The sequence below is a fragment of the Pygocentrus nattereri genome, chromosome 7 (assembly GCF_015220715.1).
Source record: "Pygocentrus nattereri isolate fPygNat1 chromosome 7, fPygNat1.pri, whole genome shotgun sequence".
NCBI classification, from domain to species: Eukaryota; Metazoa; Chordata; class Actinopteri; order Characiformes; family Serrasalmidae; genus Pygocentrus; species Pygocentrus nattereri.
The window spans coordinates 6,088,618-6,110,000 of NC_051217.1; the positions used below are offsets into that span (position 1 = coordinate 6,088,618).

The 21,383-nt window shown below is 40.0% G+C and overlaps 1 protein-coding gene across 1 annotated transcript in view; it reads left to right on the forward strand.

The window, feature by feature from the left end:
- The window catches only part of cdh13 (cadherin 13, H-cadherin (heart)), a 511,235-nt gene that overhangs the window by 177,108 nt on the left and 312,744 nt on the right, over positions 1-21,383 (forward strand). Inside the window, exon 3 of the mRNA XM_017689216.2 lies at positions 7,380-7,591. Coding sequence (XP_017544705.1) covers positions 7,380-7,591 — 212 coding nt within the window. The remainder of the gene's footprint in view (positions 1-7,379; positions 7,592-21,383) is intronic.

Below are 21,383 nucleotides of genomic sequence, written 5' to 3' on the forward strand. Positions count from 1 at the left end.
CATGCAATATTTGTGTCATGACACTTTCTGGGGTAAAGTAACAGACTTCATAGCTCAGTATAGATCACTGTGACATAATACTGGTAATATGACAGTTTGCCAAATCAGGCTGGTTGAACAAATTTCATCATTTCTAAGATTTAAGCTACGCCACATCAGCATTGTTACTGTGACATTAAGCAAAGTCAGTTGTTATAACGTCCTACATCATTTCACCCAAAAGAGTGTCATGACACAAAACAGTCAGCAAAAATCGATGCCACCTGAAACCTGACTTTAAGGTTCACAAAAGCAGCCTTAATAAATCTCCAGAGAAAAATGTTTTTATGTCATTTTTAATGAATGTTGTGCTATAACCTGAAATGTCCATTGTTTATTCAAAATATGCAAAACTTCAACAGTAAAATTTAAGTACTTCTAGTAGACCTTGAAAAATTGCATGAGTACTTGAAATATTCACCATTTAAATGTTCCCAGGAGGTCTTTAAACCTACCTATTTGCTTGAATTAGACACCTGGAATCCTTTCTTTGCTGCAAGTTCCTTAATACTTGAGTTAAGTTTCTGAGCAGCGGAGTAAAGCTTAGCTGTGTGTATTGGTTGAACTGCGGCTGAAATTGTGATATGAGTGGTCTGGAATTCAGTTTTAACCACTGTCCCATAGACTGTTGGCGTAGTCAAAGCACACATTACGTTGCAGTGCATGCTGGGTACTGTAGTACAGCGCATTGTGAAATGGGACTAATATTAAAAAAACACTTTTGCAGGCTGGATAGAACTGTGTTGCAGGCCTGATGTTTGACAGATGGGCTATAGTGGAAGAAAAAACAAACAAACATTTTACCATTTTTTAAAAAAAATATAAAAAAGTCCTTGATTTTTTAAAATATGTTTGATAATTGATTATAAATTATTCTAACACTCCACCATCTGTTTAGTTGAATTGCCAACATCAGGCTGGCACATGAGAATGCATCACTGCATTTTTACACCCTTATAATCCAGCTCAACTTTGAGCAAGGCCCCTGAACAAAGAGATGCGTGTAGTTTTCACCTACATAACTAACGTTTTCCGTTATGTAGTTATGTGGACTGACTTCAAAGGCACAAGTACAGAGGCAGAGGCACAGACTCTCATGATACATTCAACGTTTCTTAGCGTGGCTGCTCCCGTCGTGTGTAAAGAACCGTTTGCATGATTATTTGCATCATGAAAAGCTTTTGGTGCTGCATAGAACCCTTTTCAGAAAGGCTCTAAATAGAGCCATATAACACACATTTTTCCAACCTTTTAATCATGCAAAGGGTTCACTGAATGTTCATGGTTCATATAGAACCATTTCTTTACCTAAGAACCCAAGAAGAACCATCTTTTTAAGAGCTACATTCGGTACAGATAAGCATTTTTGTTCAGGAAGCAAGAGATCCCTTTATTATTGATGTGCAGTGTTAAGAACGGCTGCTGTTCATTCTGCCACATGGGACACTGTTATTAGACAGAGTGAAGAAAGTGTGTGTGTATATATATATATATATATATATATATATATATATATATATATATATATATATATATATATATATATATATATATATATAAATATATTTGTGCCACTTTCACAGTTTGCTGACTCAAATTAAATCTGTAAGAACTGAATTAAAACAGTGTTTTGAGGCGAGATTTAATTGTTAACGTGAGCTCTGTGTACTGCTTTGAAAGCACGCTGTCTTTCATTAAATAGCTACATATTGGCTCGATTTTAATCAAGGTTTGAAAGAAAATAGTAGTGTGTGGGTATGTGTGTGTGTGTGGGTGTGTGTCTGAGTCTGTTCATGTGCAGCTGCATGTGGGTGTTTGTTTTTGTCATGAATTTGTAGGAAAAGCAGAACAATCATTGATCTATGTTTCCGCAAGGTGAAGTGCTTTGTGCAAAAGCTACTTGTTCCAGTTTTGAATCTTTAAGCAGCATATAGCCACCCTCCTCACTCTGCTCTCTCTAGTGCTGGATGAACTTTACGCAGAGGTGCTGAGCATCGAACATAGAATCAGGCCATAGAATTAGCCTTCAACTTGTGTTTTAGTGACATTCCACCAAAATAGCTAAGAGTTCATGTCACTCTAAAATTCAGGATAAACATAAGTAGTGCAAGGATAAAAAGAAAAGAAACTCCAATCCTACAACATTTACGCATAGATATTTGCTATGCTCAACATATTTTAGCTGTGACTTTTACACAGGCCAGTTTATTATTTCCAGTATGTTTCATTTCGTTCTACAACCCCACTTCCTAAAATGTAAATGAAAACAAAATGTAATGATATGCAAGCAAGCAAGCAAGCAAAATTTATTTATATAGTGCTTTTTACAACAGGTGTTGTCAAAAAAAAGCTTTACAGAACAATCAGTATTACAGAGGGAAGAGAAAAGAAGAAAGAAAATCCGCGTCCGAGCCCCCATGAGCAAGCCAGCGGCGACGGTGGCAAGGAAAAACTCCCTAAAAGAGGAAGAAACTTTGAGAGGAACCAAGACTCAGAAGGGGAACCCATCCTCCTCTGGTCGACACTGGATAGCAAGCATTATTAGTATGAAGTTTTATAGTAAAGTGGGAAAAGAGAGAGATCTGAGGGTGAGGACTGCACAGCGCTGTAAAGCAAGAAGCTCAGTGGTGGTCAAACCGGTCCAGAAGGCTGGTGAGCAGCGCCACCAATCAAGGCAGAAGAGGCAACAGCATCAGACGCACAGGATGGGCAGCTGATCAGCTCGGCAGAGAAAGGAAAGAAAAAACACAGTCAGTTCTGTAAAGAGTGGCTGACCACAGATTACAGTAAAACAGAGCAGCAGAGACTCCAGCAGGTCTAGACCTGACAGGGAAGACTAATCACCAAAGGCTTGACTGTACAAATAAGTTTTTAGCCTAGACTTAAAGATTGAGGCTGTGTCTGATTCCCGAACATTAGCAGGAAGATTATTCCAGAGCTGGGGGGCTTTGTATGTGAAAGCTACCAGTTACCAGGTACCAGTAGTAAGCCAGCACCTTGTGATCTAAGTAGGCGTGATGGTTCATAGTGGGAGAGGAGCTCACTCAGGTACTGAGGGGCGAGCCCGTTTAGAGCTTTATATGTCAGTAATATAGTTTTATAATCAATGAGAAATTTGACTGGTAACCAGTGCAGGTTTGATAAAACTGGACTAATATGGTCAAACTTCCTAGTTCTTGTGAGACTCTGGCTGCAGCGTTCTGGACTAGCTGAAGCTTGTTAAGGCTTTTGCTGGGACATCCAGACAGCAGGGCATTACAATAATCTAGCCTTGAAGTGATAAAAGCATGAACTAGCTTTTCTGCGTCCTGTAGGGATAATGCATTTCTTAATTTAGTGATATTGCGGAGATGCAGGAAAGCTGTTTTAGTGATATTAGTTATATGTGTGTCGAAGGACAGATCAGCGTCTATCATGACACCAAGATTTTTAACAGATAAGCTTGATGAAACTGAGAGATTGTTAAGTGTTAAGTTAGACAGTTTGTTTCTGGCTAATTTTGAACCAAGAAGCAGGACCTCTGTTTTATCTGAGTTAAGTAAGAGAAAATTGATTGACATCCAATCATGTATGTCTTTTATACAGTCCTCAATATGCAAATCATCTCAAACCTAAATTTTATTGAAAGTGCTTCAAAGACAACATATCAACCATTGAAACTGAGAAATTCTATTGTATTTTCAAAAATAAATGCCCATTTTGAATTTGATGCCAAAAACACATCCCAGAATAGTTTGGATGGGGGCAACAAAAGGCTGGCAAAATTGTGCAATGCTGAAAAAAACACTGGTGGTTAATTTGACAACAGGTCAGTATGTAATTTGGGTGTAAAAAAGCATCCCAGAGAGTCTTTCAGAAGTAAAAGGCGTTTAGTGCAACAAATCAAGAACAAAATTTTAAGATTAAGTTTAACATTTTTCAACATAAAATAGCAAATAACTTTTGCTTTTCGTCACCTATGGTACATAATAACATTAAACGATTCAGAGTATCTGAAGAAATCTCCATATGTAAGGGACAAGGCCAAAAACCAGTATTTTCTGTTCATGATCTTTGGGCCCTCACGTGGCACTGCATTAAAAACAGACATGATTCTGTAGTGGAAATCATCTATGAAAATAGTTTGTTGCTCCATCCACAAGTGCTAATTCAAATTCTTAAACACAAAGAAGAAAGCATATGTAAACAGAATCGAGGAATGCTGCCATCTTTTCTGGGCTCGGGAAGTGGGAAAGAGAAATTCTTTTTGGAGATCATGGACACTGCATCCTCCAGGCTAAAGACCACTCAGCTTGTTATCAGTACCCAGTTCAAAAGCCAGTATTCATGATGGTGCAGGGGGACATTAGTGCACATGGCATGGGTGGTGTGCACATCTGTGAAGGCACCATTAATGCTGAATGATATATATATATACATGTTTTGGCAACATACACTATATTTCCAAAAGTATTCGGTCGTCTGCCTTTGCACGCATATGACCTTGAGTAACATCCCATTCTTCATCCATAAGGTTTAATATGATGTTGACCCACCCTTTGCAGCTATAACAGCTTCAACTCTTCTGGGAAGGCTTTCCACAAGGTTTAGGAGTGTGTTTATGGGAATTTTGACCATTCTTCCAGAAGTGCATTTGTGAAGTCAGACACTGATGTTGGATGAGAAGGCCTGGCTCGCAACCTCCGCTCTAATTCATCCCAAGAGTGTTCTATCAGGTTGAGGTCAGGACTCTTTGCAGTCCAGTCAAGTTCTTCCACACTAAACTCGCTCATCCATGTCTTTATGGACTTTGCTTAGTGCACTGGTGTGCAGTCATGTTGGAAGGGGCTGTTCCTAAACTGATGCTTTGCATTGCGCTTGGTGATGTAAGGTTTGGATGCAGCTGCTTGGCCTTGGAAACCCATTCCATGAGGCTCTCTACACTGTTCTTGAGCTAATCTGAAGGCAACATGAAGTTTGGAGGTCTGTAGTGATCGACTCTGCAGAAGGAATAAAGAGTGTTGTTAAAAGAAGAGGTGATGAAACACAGTCATAAACATGCCCCGTCCCAACTTTTTTGAAACGCGTTGTTGGCATCAAATTAAAAATGGGCATATATTTTTTCAAAAACAATAAAATTTCTTTCAACATTTGATATGTTGTCTGTGTACTATTTTCAATTAAATATAGGCTTTAAGTGATTTGCACATTACTGAAGTTTTTTATTTACATTTTCTTATTTATTTTATTTTGCACAGCGTCCCAACTTTTTTGGAAACAGGGTTGTACTTCATTTTATTTATACACTAATATATAAGTAAAACATGGAACTTCAGAAAGCTAAAATATCATAATCTCACTGACCAAAAAAAGAACAATTCTGAACAATAGAAAACAAAACACACCCAATACATTAGATAAATACTAGCCAAAACAAACGTTTACTGTTTTTTTTCCTTCTGTAGTTACTGTTACTGTTCCAGTTTTGTTACAACAGTGATACAATATATATCATGTACATGTGTATGATGTATAAGTGCTGACGCGGAATAAAAACGTGTGTATGTGTGTGTTTGAGTATGTATGCATGTTGCAGTGAGGGGTGTGTGGAGTACGTACTGCTCCAGGTCACCTTGTGTCACAGGGATGTAACTCAGAGCTCAGAGGAGGGCAGGAAAGAAAAATGGAGGAGGAAAAAAACAGGATGTGGAGAAAAAGAGGGGAGGAATATGTCATCTAGAGGAGGAGAGGAGTAAAGGGTATGGGACTGAGAGATAAGGCAGCCATGAACATGATCAGAGGGGATAAGCTGGGCTAGTGTGCTGGTATCTCTCTCTGTCAGACCTGAGGCACAGCTTACCAGCCACACATACACACACACACACACACACACACACACACACACACACACACACACACACACACACACACTCACACACTCACACACCCAACCCACACACACACATTTGGACACCTTTTTGTGCAGTCAATACAATATGGCAGTGCTTGTGCAATGGCCTCAGTCCATAAAACTATAATCTTGAGTTTTTATGCCTCAGCAATCGACCATCTGAAGTCAGTGAATAAAGAATAAAGTTTGTAGTTTCCCACTCTTCACACTGGCTTACACTGCTGCCAGCTCTATATCAGGGGATCAGTGTATGCTACTGCTGTTTCTGAATGAGAGAGAGGCAGAAAAGCCTGATTTATGTTGAAGGTGGGCAATGTGTCAGAAACATAACATCAGGAGACCAGAGATTTCCGTGATAACAGACGTCTTCTGTGAGTTGAGAACAGACAATGGCAAAAAAGGTTGTGAACAACTACAAGGTGACTGGTCAGATTCGTTGGGCATTGTTATAAGATCAGCATTATAAAGCACAAAAAATTTTACTTTTACCTGGAAAGGCCATTAGCGGTCACACTTACCGTATATGTTATGCTGATCATTATCTCCACAAGCAAGCTATTTTATCCTTTTTTCTCTTTTTATTTTAGCAGTGTCTAATAGTACTCAACTACTTGGAAAATTTTGGGGAAAAAAAATGTTTACAAAGTACAATACAGAGTACAATTGAACAATAATAATATAATGGATCAATATTGGTAATAGCTTACAAAGCCAAATAATTCATTAAACTTAGTTATAAATATATGGTTAATGGAGTGTTATATCTAGACAAAGCTGAGACACGAACACTTTGCTTTAAAATTTTACTACAGTACATCCCAATGTTTTCCATACAGCATCTGCAATTACAATGACCATCAACAAAATAACCAACAAGAAATGGGTGGGAGAGAAGGGAAATAAAGGGGTTGAAGAAAGAGAGAAAGAAAAAGAAAAGGACGGTGGAAGTGAGAGAGTGAAAAAGAAAAGGTGAAGAGGGGACGACAAAGTGAATGTGAGAGAGTGAATGACTGAGTGAGAAAATTGAGGTAATAACATAGAGGGATCAAAGAGAGAGAGGTGAGTGAACGAGAGAGAGAGAGAGAGAGAGAGAGAGAGGGGGCATGTTTGGAAGGTGAAGGTATCTCACTTTAAATGAGTCATCTTTTATATTTTGTACTTTGCTTTAAACTCATGGGTGAGTGAGCACAGAATGAGCTTCGCCGTTCAGTCACCTTTTCAGGGACAAACCACTTTTTTTGTTCTGAGACAGCAAGTCTATTTTTCATAGACGGTACATATATTATAAAAAAAGTCCAACACACCAGCATTCTCTTACCCTTGCAGTCATTTACGCATCTTCATGATATCACAGCTTCTTGCTTTGTCAGTTAATGTCTGTGTTTTTGTGAGTGTTATTTGCTGTAGTGATAATAAATGCATCTGTATGTGTGTGTGTACATGTTTGCAGTGGTGTTTGATGACTGTGCGAAGAACCAGGGCGTGTCATTTGAAGTGTCCCACCCAGACTTCGTGATAGATGAGGATCTGAATCTGGTTCCCAGGAGAGATGTCATGGACAGTGGGACAGTCATATTTATCCATGGGCTCAGTGAGCATGCTGATGATATGGCACAGGTGGACATCCTAGGAGCATCACCCAGATCTCCTCAAATACTCAGCGTAAGTGCTTATGAGTTTTATTAGTCTTTTTTGTGATGTTACACACATACGCTGCTGCTTATAGGCAGGGATAGCTTAATAAATACTGGGCCCTTCTGCACAAACCCTTGGACATCCAGCCCCTTGCACATGCATGCAGGTACCAAATGGTCCATATTTTTCAATGAAAGAGTGACAGAATATTTTGCCTCTGATACTGGCAATAGCAAGATACCAGAGGGGCCAATGGAGTCTTCAGCAGTGGAATAATCTGGATGTAATTTCTTTCAGGAAAATCAACACTAAGTATGTTTAACAATGTTAACTAAGTTAACTAAGTTTTTTCAATGCAAACATGTAAACTACTATGCCCCTGACAATTCAAATACAAGACAAAATTCTTATAGACTTACCCCTACCAACCTTCCATCTGTACTTTGTATTGGACCTTGCTGGTGTCTGTAATGGTGGTTCTTCAAAACAAGCTTGCAGAAGTTTAACTGAAAATCAGCCAAGCAGCCTATTAATTGTCCATAGTTGATGTGGTGCTTAATTTCATGATAAACTATGAATGTTCAGCTGCTGTGATGAGTAAAATGTTGACTGAGATATTGAGAATTTCAGTTCTGTCGATCTGAAGTTTTATTGGCCCTTGTAACAGAAATTGTCAGGTCTGTAACCTAAATTGTATTGTTTTTTTTTTTTTTCTTTTAAATGAACTTTACCACTTAAAACATGACACATTAAAATGATTACCAGGCGTACATTAATAGTTTACGTAACATTGCTTACATTAAGAAAATGAGCCAGGCACATGAAAAATTTAATTTAAAAAAATGTTAGTTGGACTAATTAGTCTGACTACAAATTGGATGGCTACATTATGAATAAACATTTATCAATATTATAATATTTCTCCAAGGGACCTAACTTGCATTTGTCATATAATTTACAAACTTTGATCAAATCTGATAAATTTTCCCATGATAACCATTTCATCTTGTAAGCAGAGCTTCAAAAGAAGCTGTTATCTGTCATTAGTTTAACTATTTGGTAAATATGGGCTTTAACTGACTCCTTCCTTCCTGGGGTTAGTCCACATTCTGGTTTACATACCAGGTAGTAAAAGAGATGTGACTCCCAGACAAAGCTGGGGAGATTCTACTAGTGATTTTTTTCCAACCACCAAGATTTGAATAACTTTCTTCCCACATTACATGTAGGAAAGTGCCTGCTTTGCCCCTGCATCTCCAGCACTGTTCACTATCTGCTAATCCTATACTGGAGCTTGACAGGTGTATAATACAATCTGCCCTAATCGGCTATTGTGTAGAGCATAGACTGTCCCTCACTGACCACCCGAAGTTGGCCACTATATCTTTGCTTGTATCATCTTCAATGTCTGAGTTCAGATCTGTTTTATCATATCAGCCTTAGATTCTCACATTTACTGTACAGTTTATTTGCCTTGGTATAATAGAACCTTGCAGAGAAATTAAGAACATTAAGAAGGCTCAACTCCAAACTCCAAAATATCTCCAAAAGTTGTCCTATAAATTTGAAAAAATATTTAATTTCCTGAAAGGACTGATATATATTACTATCCAACCATGACTCCCATGTTTAATGTAAGGAAGAAATGAAGTTTTGCATTTTGCATCTTTGACAATTCATGTCTTGAATTCTGTGGTATCTCTTTATGATTGACTATTGTGCCAGTGAGGGTGGGGGAGTGGGGAGCAGCAAACTGACCACCATTTTTTTTACTTGTTTTTCCCTCACAATTCATGAGAATATTGCAAAGAAATTGACAAATAACAGTCAAAACTGGACAACCAGGCACACAGTCTAAAAACCAGTGTCCAAGTGAAAACCCTGTAAGTGACCATTATTGTTACTTAGCAACTAGCAGTCAGTGGAGAATACAATTATGGGAAAACCTCCACTGTTATCAAATATAACATAAATGGAGCATTTTTCAACCACTAAGTTTGTGTGATTGATCCTAACTGCTTTCTGATCTATTATAGCATTAGCTGATAATGTAACTTCAGACTCCTGCAGATGGCGTTGCAAGAGGATGATCGGCCTATAAATACAAGTATATATGCAAAAGGCTTTGCTCGCTTATGCTCACAAAGTTGCCCTGTTAGTGGGCAAAGAGAAAAAAATGTAGAATGCTCATGACTGGACACATGATTTCTGGTCATATGAATCTAGTTTCTGCCTGTGTGTGACTGATGTTTAGCATTATGTTTAGGATAGGATAGGATAGGATAGGATAGGATAGGATAGGATAGGATAGGATAGGACAGGATAGACTTTTATTATCCCACTGGGGGAAATTTACATTGTTACAGCAGAATACACAGTAAGCAGATAAAGAGCAGTAAATAGACAAATATGTGCACCATACAAAATACTAAATATAAGATATAGAATATATAAATAGATATAGAAATAAATAAATAAACAAGGCGTCTGTTAGCAGAAAAATATAAAAAATAAAAGTAGAATTAATCATAGAACTTAGGAAGCTTTCAATGAGGACTGTGCGTGAGGTGTGGTTAAAGCTAGATGAGGCTCTGTGATGTTCTGAGGGTGTTCTAATTCATTTAAACACCCTCAGTAAATTTGAACCACAGTCCCTGCATTGAGCTGCTGGACAACCAAGTTTTGGCTTTTGCTCATCATCTTACCGAGAAACATACCATTGTTATCCCGGTATTCCAAAATTACAGTTCTCACATTCACAGGGCTACAAATGTGGATGATTGGCAGGATGAACATTCAGGCGCATTCACACATCTGGACTGACCCGCAAAATCCCCAGATTTGAATCCTCTTGAAAATCTGTGGGACCACCTGGACCAATGAGTAAGAAGCCAGTGTGGGCATCCATGAAATCTGGCCGAACTGCACAACTCTTTGATGCAAGAGTGGCTGAACATGAGGCAGAAACTCATGTCAACTCAACTCCAGCCCATACCAAACCGCAGCTATCATTCATGCTTGTGGTGGCATTACATGCTCTTAGGTACGTTTTAGTCACAGGTGCCTATTTTTTTTTGTTTGTTTTGTCTGGTGAGTTTATTTCTGAATTTATTTATATTCTATGACTGTACTTATGTCATTGGCCTGCTTTATATGAACTCACTTGTGTATGGGTTGTATGGGTTTTGTGTGCCTTTAAAATAATGTAGCATACTAGCCAATCTGTTGTATGTCAGTGCTGGTCAAGGGCCCCTAGAAAACAGGACCCCTGGTCATGTGCTCAGTTGACTGGGTTGATAATCTTACAAATTGTAATGCAAGCTGAGAGCAAGTCCCTACTGACAGGATCAGCACTGGCATTTGTGAACTAATATTACAACAGGCAAACTGTAGATCTTTTTACAGCATGTGAGTGACATGCATGTCTTAGCCATGTTCCACACATGCGCAGTGCACTGCCTACTTCTTGTGGAATAAATAGGACATACCCTGCTGCTTCACTCACACAGTGCTGCATCTCCTTTCTCATTAAAACTTGGAACACTTTCTGCTTTTGTATCACTCTTCTTTACCATTGTCTTCCCTCTGTTCATATGATTTTTCATGCAGTCTTTTTTTTTTTTTTTTAGCCACTCGCCCGTGCATGATCAAGTGTCAGAGACATTGGACCGACCCCATTTCAGTCCTGTTCCCTCTCAGGGTTGCAGACTCTGCCTTGATTAAAGGATTTCCCAGGACTGTCTTGGGTGTTTGGTTCTTCCCCAGTGATTTGAGCCCAACTCAAGCTCTCTGGAGCAGGTGTCCCTGTGGTGCTGTTTCTCCAGCTCCAGTTCTAATGAGGGACTGCCAGAGTTTCATGTGTGTCGCCACTCCTTCTGTTGCTTATGCCTGCTGCTCTTAGTCATTCATTCTGCTCCAGAGGGGTATTCTGGCCCAAAGAATCCAGAGGTCCTCCTGGTTTGGGCTCACCCTCTTCTGCATTGGTATTTTGCTCTTACCATCCAGGATTGCTCTTATTGGCGTTTGTGCACAGTGTACATCTTGCAGCTTTTCACGCCTCACTTTGGGTTCCACGTGAGCCACTCGTGGCAGTAATAGCCTCAGCTGAGTGATTGGCACAAGCGGGGAGAGCTGGATTAGAATAGCCGTCCGTGAAGAGGCAGAATTAAGGCGTGGAGAAAGGCCTCATTATGGATCATATAGCCTGCAATCAGTGTCAAGCTCAGGCATGGTGAAAAATAAAGAAAGGAGGCTGAAAGCCACGGGCCCACTCTCAGCTGTAAACCACACTTTGTCTCACTGAAAAAATAAAGCGCAAGTTATAAATGCAATATTTGGTATAATTGCTGGGTTTATTGCACTTTGATTATTGATAAGTGTGAGAGGAAATGGAAAAATGTTTTTATGTGCCCTGGAGGCCAGAGCAGTGATGGGAGCTGCTGAAGAGGCAGGGCGCTGATGAATGGAGGCTATTATGAGGAAACTAAGAATTCACGACATAATTCACACTCCTCTGCCCAGGATCAATATATGAATTAATGAAAGAACAGATTTCAATTGAAAATGCATGCAGGAGATACGCAGCACTGTTGCTTTTCATTTTTCTCAGGTTTTGTTGTGCAAAATGAGAATACCTCGCCTTGCGAGGCCAATGAATAGAAAGCGGAGCGTGATAATAGCACAAACAACAGCATAAATGCTTATTTACAAGCCTTTGTTAATTTTTTGGCGTCTGTCTTAAAAGTATAAGATGATTCTACAACTAATGAGAACATTTGAGTGCCCTGGCCTCTCTTGCTTTCTCTCACCCTCAGCTTGCATCACACCTTGATTAGTAAAGCAGATTATATGGAAAAATACTCCTGTTCTAGGCCAGTCTCTTTACCTTTTGTGTTATTTGGACCTGGCTGGCTCGTGTTTGTCTATTTAGGTATTGGTGGTACAGACGACACATTCAGTTGGTCATTGTGGTATAAAGACTAGGCTCAGAAATGTAGGAGCAGGGGAGAACTGGACTTCTAGGCAGCTTCTGCTTTTCACCAGAGGAGCACCAGAGAGAAAGGGACAGTGGTATGGGGTTAAGGGTGAAAAGGTCATTGAGAATATTTAGGATAGTTCAGGTGTTTTGTTCTTCTTCAAACGATGGTTAGTAACTTCATTTTGTGCTTTAGTAAGGCTGCAACAAAGGGTACTTATTCATTTGTATTCTATATTTAATTCAGTGCCGTGGGGTCAGATGCGATATTATGATGGGGCCAACTTTTGGTGCTGGATTGCAGTGAAATCCACCACTAACAGGGGTACATCCCCTTAAGAACACACCCCAAATTCAAACACAGTCTCTGCAGTTTAAACCTTTGTTCTGCAAGCCATAAAACAAGGAAGCTAGTGAGCAAAATGTTATAGTCCATGAAACAGGAGATAGGAGATATACATTTTTATTGCACATAAGGACATGCTTAATTGTGTTTTTTGGGGACTTTTCAGGCATGCTAACTTCTGTTTCATCCCAGACCTGACAGCAGGCTTGTTATTCATTGAACAGTATTGATGAGTAAAACTTCACCCCCTAGTTTGTGCTCCAGCTTCCTGAGGTGTTGGATTGATTTAGAAATTTTACACCCTGTTTGTTCCCCCTCTAATAAGTTCCTACCCACAATTAGGCCAGTATTTCTCGTGGTTGCCCCCAGATGTTATTTTACCAAATGATGTCTTAGTTTGCAAATCTACATTTATTTGAATTCATTATCAAAATGCAGTTCTGTTGCAGTGTATCATGATTACATCTTGATTACATGAATTCATCTTGTGATGTATTAAGATCACAGTGGTGCATCCTTGATGCGACACAATTAAAGACTTATGCCTTATTTTGATAATAAATACCATGGGTCACAGCACGAAACAGCAGTTTTGTGATTGGTTACAGGCCTCATTTATCTATTGTGGTCACTATTGCCACTTAAGATTAAACCCACAATTGAGCAGAATATAATATGCATCCAAAACAGTAATTGTAAAGTGCAAACTTGAAATATTTCTCTGAACTTGAAGGGACACAGCAGTTTCTATTGAGTTTGTTAAGGGTTGGTTGGGTTCGCTCATGAGTCATATTTGTCAGGCTCGGGTCAGATTAAGATTTCATGCTTGGGTTTCTCACATTTAATAAATTTTGGCCTAATTTTCTCTCACGTTTTTTTTCTCTCTACTTTTGTTACCTTAAATATGTTGATGCCACTTATTTTATTGCCAAGGTGGTCCACTGACACCAATGCTGCAGCATGGGAACAGCGCATTGTGTAGTTTGTCCAGCTTTTGGAATGTTGTTCAAAGACACCGAATGATGAAGAGATTAGCTGGAAGTTGAATTCATGCCTGATTTGTTTTTAATTAGGCTGTTCTTTTTTTTTTTATAAGGTTTCTTTATTGATGATCTGATGATGGCTGTCATTGGTGCTGCACTACTCCAGCTGGTGGTGCTCAGAAATGATGTCAGACCATATTCAGGTTTAGAGCGCAGTTTCAGGCTTGAATGAAGCTGTAATTTAGGTTAGTACTGAATACGGAGGTTTCTGGCTTTTCTAGCTTTTTGACCCAGAACTTCCTCTTGTAAAAGTTCAGCGTCTGCCCTGCCACTCTGTTCATCTCTATGTCCCTCCATCTGTACAGCGCGCTGTCCTCCCTCCATCTGTACTGCATGCTGTCATTGTGTCAGTGGGCCATGAGGGCAGTGTCTGTCCTCATGTCCTTAATCTAGTTCCCCTGTCACTCCCTCTGTCAATAATATGCTGTTTAGCAGCTGTCTCACAACGTCGTTATGAACAGGTCAATAGTTCTTCTAGTCTCTCTTTCTTTTTCTCTCTCTTTCACTGTCATTGGCAGGCATGTTCCAGATAGGATGCTGTACCTGAGTATAGGCTGCTGAGAAGCTGAAATATGCAATGCAAATCTGTGCCTCAGTCTGATGCTCTGGCTCCACTCCCTCTGAGAAATGAAACGTCAGAAATGAATAATGGCACATCTCAATACAGCAGTCAGCAGCGAAGTGGCAGAATTGACAAGGACGGGACACTGCTTCTGCGCTCGTTCTCCTCCCAGTTACCGTACTGAAGGAGACAGATACGTGATGACTAAGGAAAACTGAGAGAGTGTTCCGCTCCCTGCAGTTCTTTTGTCCTGCATTGTGGCTGATCTATGAGTGACAGGTTGGACGTGTGGCATGTTGTCTGCAGCTGTGACCATATTTGGCATCATGAGAGAAAATAATCATAGCCGAAGCCAGCTCAGTTTCAATGCTCAATTTTTAGCCTAGAGCTTTTTTGTTAAGCACCAACATTGCCTCTAATGCCAGAATGTGTGAGGCTGAAAACTAAAGTTCTGAGGTTCTAGTGCTTAGTTATTAATAAGCTCTGGAGTTTTGAGACTCATCAAAGCCTGTGATCAATGCGCTGCTATTTGTGCCTTGGAACTTTCAAGGAAAGGGACACACAGTGGCCCTCTTGAAGAAGAATAAGGCTGATTTTCTAAGGAATGGAAATGAATCACAAATTGGGTGAGCGTACTGCTAAGCAGTGTTCATGGGAGGATCATTAACTTGAGTGCCGGTTTCATAAATTGTATCCTAGCCCTCCTTCAGAAGCAGATGAATGTGACCTTCATCACCTTCAGCAAGTCAGGAATGGCAAGCATGCACACCTTTCATTTGACAAAATATGTTCAAGTGGGTGGTAGCCATATTAACATAACTTCCTCCGGCTTTTAAACAGAAAAAAAGCAGCCTTTTGAGGAACGGCAAGCAGAAACAGTGCTGCCTGCAGCTTCACAGAGCAGGCAAGACTGGAACTGGAGCTCCACACATCACTAATCTCCGAGCCTCTCTATCAGTTATTAATGAGACCTCCAAGTCTCTTATGGAGCAGGAAGAGCCGAAGCCCAGCTGATCGTGCCACTGTAATTTATGAGCAGGAAGCATTAAAGATTCATGGCTATCTTCTTTCTGGGATGTCAGCGGCACTATACATCAGCGAGAGAAAAAGGCGATGGCATAACAGAGGCAAACTTCTCGGTCCTGCAGTCCTGATCTGGGATGCTCGCCGATCCGTCCTTGAGGGTGTAGGAGGGGAGGAGAAGCAGAAAAGTTCATCAATAACACCCGCATAGCCCTCTGTGCCTCCCACGGCGTCTCAGAGTTCCATCGCCATTTCCTTCGCTCTTGTCATCGCTCATCGCTCTCGGGCGATGGGGCTGACAGAAATGTTTCATCTTCGCTGTAGTACCCGTCACTCTCTTTCTTGTGCCTCTTATCTAGCTGCTGAAAATAATATAAACTCCCATTACGCGGAGAGATATTGCTCCGCTTCCTGAGGACGTCAGAATGGAGCAGCAGCCAAGGTGAATCACACTCGGGGATTAATGTGGTGCGATTCGAGCACGTTGGTCATAAGAGGCCAGCCAAAGGACACAAGGCATCTCTGACACCGGCTTTCATTTTGAAACTTTCCTAAGAGTAAAGGGTGACCCTTCATTTGGAGTGGTCTTTTCTAAATGATTAATCAATTCTTAACAGATTATCCATAACACATCAACAACATATAAGTGAAGTAGCAGTAGTGCCACATCTGAATACACTGAAGTAAATATGTTGTAGAGTTACAGTTAATACAGTTAATACATTACTTACATTAAGTAATTATGTTGGACCTTAAACCACTGTTGTACCTTTCAGGGAACATTTACATTGCTTGTACCTTGATGAGTGAAACATTTACCTCCACTGTATCTTTATTGCTAACAGTTCATCCAACAAGATGGTCTGTGAAATGCTGTACATACTGGCTTGTACAAAGCATCATTCAGGCTTATCTGGCAAATGTTGAGAAAGCTGAGCTGAACCTGATATTGTGACAGTTTTATAAATTGATTCATAACAAAAAGGCTACAACTTTTTGGTGGATGTTATTCATGATAACACACTTCTTCTTCAACCTCTTGTGTTCTACTGCTTAAATATTCTGAATGTGAGGAAATACATAAACATATATTTTTCTTGCATATGAGACTTTTTATGAACTGATTGGGTAACAGGACTCTAACAAGCAAAAACAAACACTGGCACAAGGAGCTGTTCTAACATGAACATTAGCTGGCTAACTAGTTAGTTAGTTAGTTATGTAGTTAAGCCAATTCACTAGCAGTAAATAAGAAATGTTACTCGTTATGTTTTGCGAAATTCACATTTGTTTGATGTCATGGCTCAGGTGACTGACAAAGTGAAAATGAGTTGATCAGGAGGAACATAATTTGTTCTTGTCTGTTATTTGCCATTAGTTTTCATCACATGGTTTGCCATCAGCATGTGGGTTGGCTGTTTCCACAAACAGGTTTCAAAAAGATGAGACTATTGCAGCCATTTTGCGGTATGTCAAGCAAAGTTCAAGTGAACTGCAGGAGACTTAACATTATGCAACTTCAGTTGCAGTTTCAGATCAATTTGAAGTAGCTAGATGTAACACCATGTAAAGCCATGCTTAATGTTCCTGTTACACTACACAAGTTCTTCACGGAAAATAGCCAAGAGCAATATAAGAACCTTTCATGAGTGCAGTCATTACATATGCAATCCCCTCTAAAAAAGTGGGTCATGAAACGTGTAGGATACCCGACTTTTTATAATCGGTTAATGTTTTTTAGTGTATCCAAGGCTTTAGTCAATTACACAGTGCTTCTTAGGTATGTTTATGAATTTGAACTTCATACATGTAATAACGCAGTCAGCTAAAACAAGGAGAGACCATTCTGCAATGCTCCAGTCAACAGCCCTGGGGATTTTTAGCATGACATTTAAAATCTGCTCACTACACTTGTGGTGCAGCCCACTGGGAGGCCAGGGGCCAGTTTGTTCTGGCCGGGTGCTCCGTGTCTGCTCTCTTGTTCGCCTGTTGTTTCGGGCGTTGGCCTGCCCTATGCGGTTCCTCAGCCCAGGCAGCCAGCGTGTCCTGTGCGTTGGGGTGACAACGAGGGGCGCTGTAAACAAATGGCTTAATTTCTGCCCTCCTCCAGCTCCACACTGTCTGTCATCCTGACAGCCGCTGGGCTCTGGCAGCCTGGGAGCCGACAGCACACTGCCAGCCCTGCTGCAGCCAGGCACGGGCACACAGCAAGGACAAAACCCAGCCAGCTTCCCATTCAAATTAATGCTCAGCTCTACACTTGCTGTTGTTTTCCGCTATCAAATAATGTTATTTTAGTCAAAGACAATGAATAGCCTGTCATTGCCCCCCCCCCTTCTTCAGCATGAATGTTGGAGCTGCCTCTTTTGTGGGCGGCAGGGCACAGGTGTTACATGCCAAGATAAAATACAACAAATCTAAAAGGAAAGAGAGATAGAGAGAAAGAGTAAGGTAGAGAGAGGGTTAACCTCATCCATTCATCAGACTGTGTCTATGTCAGCTGTAGTAGTGAAACGGGGCTGGGTTTAGAGCATCAGTGCCTGCCAGATTCAATAGAGAGAGAGAGAGAGAGAGAGAAAGAGAGAGAGAGAGAGAAAGAGAGCTTTAGAGGAAAACCTGATCGTATCTCACACAAGAGAAAGATGAAACACCAGAGCAGAAAACAGAAAAACAATTGACAGAGTAAATGCTTTAGCTTTTATTAATTTTTTATCTTGACATGTCATGCTGGTGCCCCACTCAGTGTTCCTACCAGTGAGTAACACTATGACATTTCATCTTGTTTCCTCCTGACTGTTGTCTTCCTCCTCCTTTTCTCTCCTTCTCTCTCTCTCTGTCTCTAGTGCATTTCAGTGGGATTACTGTAATGAGTACAGATGCATGCTGAGAGCTGCGTAAGGCTCATTCTATTGAAATCAACGCTGGGTCTGCTCACCTGACAAAAAGATGTGCCTTAATGTGCACGGAAAAGGGATTATTAGGGGCATTACTTTTTTTTTTATTAAATCTGACTGTTTATTAATATCTTACTGACCCTGATAATGATGAAACATTTATTTAATATGGCTGAAAATGATCCTCAGAGACAAGGGCTTTGTGTGACATTAGCACGACAATGCAATCTTTGAATTTCCCATGTAACAAGAACAGCAAAGGTTGATCATTTATTTGTGTAATAAAGACATTTTTTGTAGTAATTATTTGCAGATTTTTTTTCCTACTTCGCCGCATGTGATTAGGGATTTGAGGCCTCTCTAGAGTTGAGCTAGTCTAAGTAAACTCCATTTATCAGACATGGTTCAGTGTTGACTATTAGCCCATTAATGAGCACTCTTTCACATACCTAGAGTGCCTCTGGAGATGGCAGTGTGATCCATCCATCGTGTAAATGGATTGGCCCATCGGGAAGGAGGGGGAAATGGGCCTGGCAGAAAGAAAGGGCTAATGGATTAGGATGGGCAGTTCATGTCTTCTGATGTTGTTTTTCTAATCACTTCTGTATCTCATCCTCACTTCACTCTCAGATCTTTTCTCATGAACACGCTTCAATTCTGAGTTATTGTTTGTCTCAGTTAAACATTCAGTACATGTCTGTATTTGTCTGTAGAGCAGTGCTGTGGGCCAAGCCTCTTGTGTGAGGTGCTGTTTGTAAACAGGACACATGCAATACTCTGTGTGAAATTCAGGTAAAATATCCTTACAGTGTAAATATTTTTGCTTTTATTCATATATAATTCTTTATATTGTTCATTTTTGTGAAGGATAGACTTTATAGTTTAGTTTATAGTATATTTTTGTCTTACTTTTTATTTTTGTATTATATATTTTGTCTATAAAGTAACAAGTAACAAACCATGAAAACTTCTTGTTACTTCTTTTCTTTTCTTGAGTGCCTTGCTATCCCTTTGCTGTTGTAACACTGAGAATTTCCCCGCTGTGGGACTAATAAAGGATTATCTTACCTTCCGCATAAAAAAGTATGTTTCTTGTATCTCAAAAGTGTGTTTTTACATCTTAAAAGAGTGGTGAATCATCTCAAAAGTGCAATGTATCATCTCAAAAGCATGCTTTTGCAACTCAAACACGTGCATCTTAAATTTGTAGTATATCATCTCAAAAGTGTATTGTATCATCCCAAAAGCATGTTATAGCATCCCAGAAGCTTGTTGCAGCATCACAAAACCATGTCTCAAAGTGTGTTCTAGCATCTCTAAAGTGTTATATTGTGCTGAAAGCAAGTTTAGCTTCTCAAAAGCATGTTATATCTTTTCAAATGCATGTAGCATCTTAGAGGCTTGTCATAGCATCTCGGAAACATGCTGTATCATCTCAAAAGCAAGTTGTAGCATTTCAAAAGCATGTGTTTGCATCTCAAAAGCATGGTGTATCAGTGTATCATCACAAAACATGATAAAGCATCTCAAAAGTGTATTATAGCATTTCAAAGGCATGCTGAATCATCTTAAAAGCACGCTGTGTCATCTCAAAAGCATCTCAAAAGTTTGTTTAGCTTCTCAAAGGGTGGATGTAGCATCTCAGAAGTTTGCTGTATCATATCAAGCATCTTGTAGCAACTTAAAAGCATGCTGTTGACATTGACATGAATAACAGGAATTTGATTGGCCACCTTGAGTGACTCCATGTTTGTCAGTTTTATAAGCCATGTTTTATAATATTTCATGGAATTTTTAAAAATAATTTAACAAAGGCAGCAGGCATAGTGGCTAGATTTAGGCATTGGCCTCAAAGAACAGAATACACTGTTACAACCCCTCCAGAATTCACATAGTGACACATATGGCATTGACTTTCCCGTTTTTAAGCTTCCCCAACTCTAAGAGCCAGATTAGAATGCCCATGTAGAACTTTTGGGTGGGAAGGAACTAAGCACTTTCTCTCTTGTCTTGAGCTTGTTGACAGCTCCACCTTTTCACATCATCTTTTATAATCCTGCACCTCACAAGCATAGAACCATTTGAACAAGGTTCTCTGTACATTTAGCTTCAGTAAACTAGTCAGATCTGTAAATACAGTGTTGTAGCTATTTTTGCACTGTGGTCTCATCTTTTGTGTCTTTTCCCTCTTGTCGGATGTTGAGGGTCATTATATGGATATGGACTTGTGTTGGTGCCACTCGGCTGCCCAGGGCAGAACAAACTCACATGGGTCACTGCCTCCATGCTAATGTATTCAGTTTCAGTATGGTATCGATGTGAGTGACAAATATAATTTGCACTGCCACCTCAAAGGCCTGAAAGGCTCTAATTGCATCAGTGCTGACAAAGAGAAAGTAAACCAGAGCCAGAAAGTGAGGGAAAGATCCAAGGTGCTGGCAGGGGAGAGGCTGATTCCCTGACTTATTGAATTTAGATGCAAATAAACTCCATTAGGCATGTACAATCGCACATCCACACAAACACATGCATACACTGTACATACTGTATTGACTGTACTAAGCTTTTTCCATTTCGCTCTCATTTAGAGTTCTAATCACAAAGCTTTTTTATCTAGGCCTCAGCTTTATGGGCTCCATGCCATTTGAACTATTGCTCATTAGAGCACTGAAGGCTCCACCAGTCATTCTTCTCCATTGTTCAGCTTCAACTTTTTTGCTCTCTTTTCATCCTTTATCTTGCCATGGCTTCCAGTGTAGTGCACTGAGGAAGCTTAAGCAAACGTTGAGTCCATTAGGAAGCTGATGGCCACAGAACAAAGGGCACTAGCAGGACAATATTGGCTTTGTTTAAGCTTCTGTGAATGAGAAGCACCTTTTAATTACACGTTCTTTCAGATGAAGTGTGACTGGTGAGCTAGGCGGAGAGGAGACTGGAGAGCTGGCTTTAATGACTGCTCTTAATGACCTAGAGGAG